The sequence below is a fragment of the Octodon degus genome, unplaced genomic scaffold (genome assembly GCF_000260255.1).
Source record: "Octodon degus isolate 3935 unplaced genomic scaffold, OctDeg1.0 scaffold00002, whole genome shotgun sequence".
Classification (NCBI taxonomy): Eukaryota; Metazoa; Chordata; class Mammalia; order Rodentia; family Octodontidae; genus Octodon; species Octodon degus.
In genome coordinates, this window is record NW_004524578.1 from 28,153,021 (window position 1) to 28,157,084 (window position 4,064).

Genomic DNA, 4,064 nt, shown 5'->3' on the forward strand with positions numbered 1-4,064 from the left:
TCTCTTAAGTAGAAAGATTATATTAGGAAACTTCAAAAAGTACAATACAGGAAAGACAACTTGGGGTAAAGATAGTATGATTTCCTATAAAGCTTATTATAGGTTGAAAGTATCTTATCTGAAATGCTTGTGACCAGAAATGTTTTAGCTTTTATTGTTTTTTGAATTTTGAAATAGACTTAACTCATTTTGTATCCCTAACCTGGAAAGTTCTGAAATCTGAAAGAGATGCTCATGAACTTTCAGAGCATTTGTATTTCAGATTTTCAGATTAAGGGTGTGTGGTCTATACTTAGATTTGTTAGATTGGGATTTTTTTTTTTTTTTTATGTATTTAGTGCAGGGTCTACAGAGTCTCACTACATAAATAGGACTCGTAGTGATCCTCCTATGTTCAGCCTCTCAAGTGCTGGGATTACAGGCACATGCTACCATGCCCAGTCTCAATCTCAGTGTACCCTGGAGTGGGGCCGGTGAATCCTGTCCGTGTGTCTGCCCAAGCAGAGCTATCTGACTGGCCCTTAGATTGGGATCTTTTAGGAAATAGCTTTTTAGGCTTGGTGATGCACGCCTGTAATCCTGCACTGGGAACGTTGCGGCAGGAGGATCACTGCAAGTTTGAGTCCAGCCTAGGCTACATAATGTATTCAAGGCCAGCTTGAACTAAATAATGAGACTCTCAAAAAATAAATAATTTATAGTTTTTGAGTATTCACTGTGTGTCAGATGGTAATCATTCTGAGTTGTTTATTTAATCCTGACTTAACCCCTTATGTCTTCAAAGACAGAAGATTTTAAAAGGGAAACAAAACTTTTGCAAAGAAGAGGGGAAGAGGGACTGAAGGGAGGGGAGAGGAAAAGGGAAACAGAAGAAGGAAAATATATCATGTACAGGTACAAATTTCCTATGATGGATATTATGTACATCTAAAATGTACCAATAAAAATGTTTTTAAAAAGACAAAAGATATTACATAAAAGACAATTAGGGAAAGTCGTTATATACATTGTTTCTGTAGTGAAGACATTAAGGTTCTAACATTGTCTTTAATAGTGAAAGGTGGCAAAGAGATGCTCTGGCCCTACCTATCTCCCTACCTATCTCTTTCACCTCACTTTTATACTCTTTGTTCTAATTTTCTAAATTTTGTCCTGTTTGGCTTTTGGTGGTTTTGTTTTCCCCCGGAACCAGGGATTGAACTCAGGCCCCTGCGCCTGCCAGGGAAGCACTTACTCCACTGAGCCATCTCCCCGGCCCCTGGCTTTTGGTTTTTGAGACACAGGTTTGCACTGTGTAGCCCAAGCTGTTCTCATACTTGTAGTGATCCATCTGCCTCAGCCTGCCAAAGGCTAAGGTATAGGCATGTGTCAATATGCATGGCTGCATTTTCTCAATCCTTTTAAAATTTTACTCAGTGGCATTTTGCAAGTTGTATTCTGCCAGTATGCATTCCCCTGTGAAAAGGATATCTCACAAATACATATGAATATAATTACAGACTGAAGAAAGAAGCTGCTGTTTTAAAGGTAATGCTGAGAACATGTACACCCATATTTTCCTCACATCAGAGTGTGTTGTATAGATTTGGATAGCTATTTTTTCATAGTTTTTGTAATTGTTCATTGTTGAGAGAAGGGAACATGGTTATGCGTTCTAAAGTACTATTTTTTGAACATTATGAGTTTCCATTGCAATCACCGTGTCTATATTTTGATATAGACACTATATTCTTCATGTTTTTAATATCTACCTTTGCAATTGAAGGCAGTGTCTAATGAGCTTTATCATGATCTTTATACAGTTTGCTGTCTTTCAGTGTCTTATGTTCTACAAGACCTTGTTTCCCTTCAGATTGAGAGGAAGCAGGCAAGAGGGAGGACGAGTACTTTTTTACTACTATGTTTCCATTTTACAGCCGTGCAATTGGAGGTGCTTGTGCATGAAGACAGATTTGTTCTATGGCCTCGGAGTTGGATGCCGGGGACGATGGCGGCTGCAGTGAGCTGGCAAAGCCCCTCTATCTTCAGTACCTGGAGCGGGCCCTCCGGTTGGACCATTTCCTACGACAAACATCAGCCATTTTTAACAGAAGTATTTCTAGGTGTGTTGTCCTATCTATACAGTATAATGTTGTGGCACATTTCTGATTCCCATTTTCCCTGCAGGTTTTGGTTACAGTATTTTATTGTTTTTTTCTTTTTCTCTCTTTTTTTTTTTTTTTTTTTTTTTGGCTGAACCGAGGATTGAACTCAGGCCCTTGTGCTTGCCAGGGAAGCACTTATTCTACTGAACCATCTCCCCCTTCCCCTTTTTATTATGTTTGATAATGTCTTTTTTTAAAGCCTCAATTTCTTCTGTAAACTCAGGACTACTGACATTAATTATAAGATATTGCCATAATTTATGATTTCACTGTTTTTCAATTTATAGCGATGACAGTGAAGATGGACTGGATGACAGTAATCCCTTATTGCCCCAGTCTGGGGATCCCTTAATGCAAGTAAAGGAAGAGCCTCCAAATTCATTACTTGGTGAAACTTCTGGAGCAAGCAATTCTGGAATGTTAAACCCATATTCACTTAATGGAGTTCTGCAGTCAGGTCAGTGTGGTGTGAGATTCCTCTTTGAACTGTCCTTTCTCTTAGGGCAGTCATTCATTTTTTTCTTTATGTTTCTTTATATAGAATCAAAATCTGACAAGGGAAATTTATATAACTTCTCCAAGTTGAAGAAAAGCAGAAAGTGGCTAAAGGTAAGAGATAAGACAGAATGTTTATAATCCAAACAATTTACTAAAGTTAGGGAAAGTTATCAACATATTCTGACAGAATGCCAGAGATTTTCCAGATAGGCTTCATTTATACTGGATGTGGGTGTTTGGCTTTGTGGTTTTTTTTTTTTTTTTTTTTTAAATAATACTAGGAATTGAACCCAGATCAATTGATCGATCAATCTTTCTTTTTTTCTAAAATGTATTTATTACAGGGTCTATAGGGTCTCACTACACAGATTGGATTTGTAGTGATTCTCCTGTTTTCAACTTCCCAAGCTCTGGGATTACAGGCATGTGCCACCATGCCTAGTCTCAGTCGCCTTCTTCTTTCTTCTTTTTGATACAGGGTCTCACTATTCAGTTCAGGATTGTAGTGATCCTCCATTCTCAGCCTCCCCGGTGCTAGGATTACAGGCATGCACTACCATGCTGTTTCCATTGCCAGCACAATGTGCAGCAAGTGTGCCCAGGGTCCCAGGGCTGGCAAAGCATGTAGTACTGAGGATTGAACGTGGGACCTTGTGCTTGCCGGGCAGGTGTTAATGCCACTGAGCTATCTCCCCAGCCTGAACCAGGATCTTTCATATTGAACTATATCCTCAGCCCTTTTCACTTTTTATTTTGAGACAAGGTCTTACTGGGTTGCCCAGGCTAGCCTTATACTTGCCATTCTCCTGCTTTAGACTCCTAAGTAGCTGGGATTACAGGCATGTGCTACTGCTCCTGGCCTTGATTTTTTTTTGGGGGGAGGGAGGGGTGGCATTACCAGGGCTGGATGTGGTTTTTGAAGATTTAATGAAGTCATTTTATCAAACATTTATTTATTATAAAGTATCTGTGGGAAATGAGGGAGTATAAAAATTGATCAGATAAGATCTCTGCCCTCATTGACTCACTTTATTGTCAGGAATATTAATTTATTTTCATCAGTCACTGAGTTGTTCATTTATTCTCATAATGTAAGTGAAAGAAGCAGAGTCTGTAAACAAATAAATACGCCTTTTTTAAAAAATTGTATTTTAAGGAGGGGTCTATAAGATGTTCAGGGTCACACTACTAGATTGGATTTGTAGTGATCCTACTGTTTACATCCTCCCAAGTGCTGGGATTACAGGTGTGTGCCACCACACCCAGTCTCAATTGCCATCTCAGCCTGCCCCAGGGGTGGGGCCATCCCGGGGGTGGAGCCGGCACAGCAAACCCAGGGATCAAACCCCAGCTCCTGCGCTTGCTTGCAGGTGCTTTAATCCACTGAGCTATTTGGCTGGCCCTCAATATGCCTTTTTTTTT

The 4,064-nt window shown here is 39.7% G+C and overlaps 1 protein-coding gene across 3 annotated transcripts in view; it reads left to right on the forward strand.

The window, feature by feature from the left end:
- Nucleotides 1–4,064, forward strand: part of Ino80 (INO80 complex subunit) — a 136,603-nt gene that overhangs the window by 20,341 nt on the left and 112,198 nt on the right. For all 3 annotated transcript variants that reach the window (XM_004623395.2, XM_023711425.1, XM_023711429.1), the window contains exons 2-4: nucleotides 1,917–2,102; nucleotides 2,432–2,601; nucleotides 2,686–2,753. In XM_004623395.2, coding sequence (XP_004623452.1) covers nucleotides 1,960–2,102; nucleotides 2,432–2,601; nucleotides 2,686–2,753 — 381 coding nt within the window. In that variant the 5' untranslated portion in view covers nucleotides 1,917–1,959. The remainder of the gene's footprint in view (nucleotides 1–1,916; nucleotides 2,103–2,431; nucleotides 2,602–2,685; nucleotides 2,754–4,064) is intronic.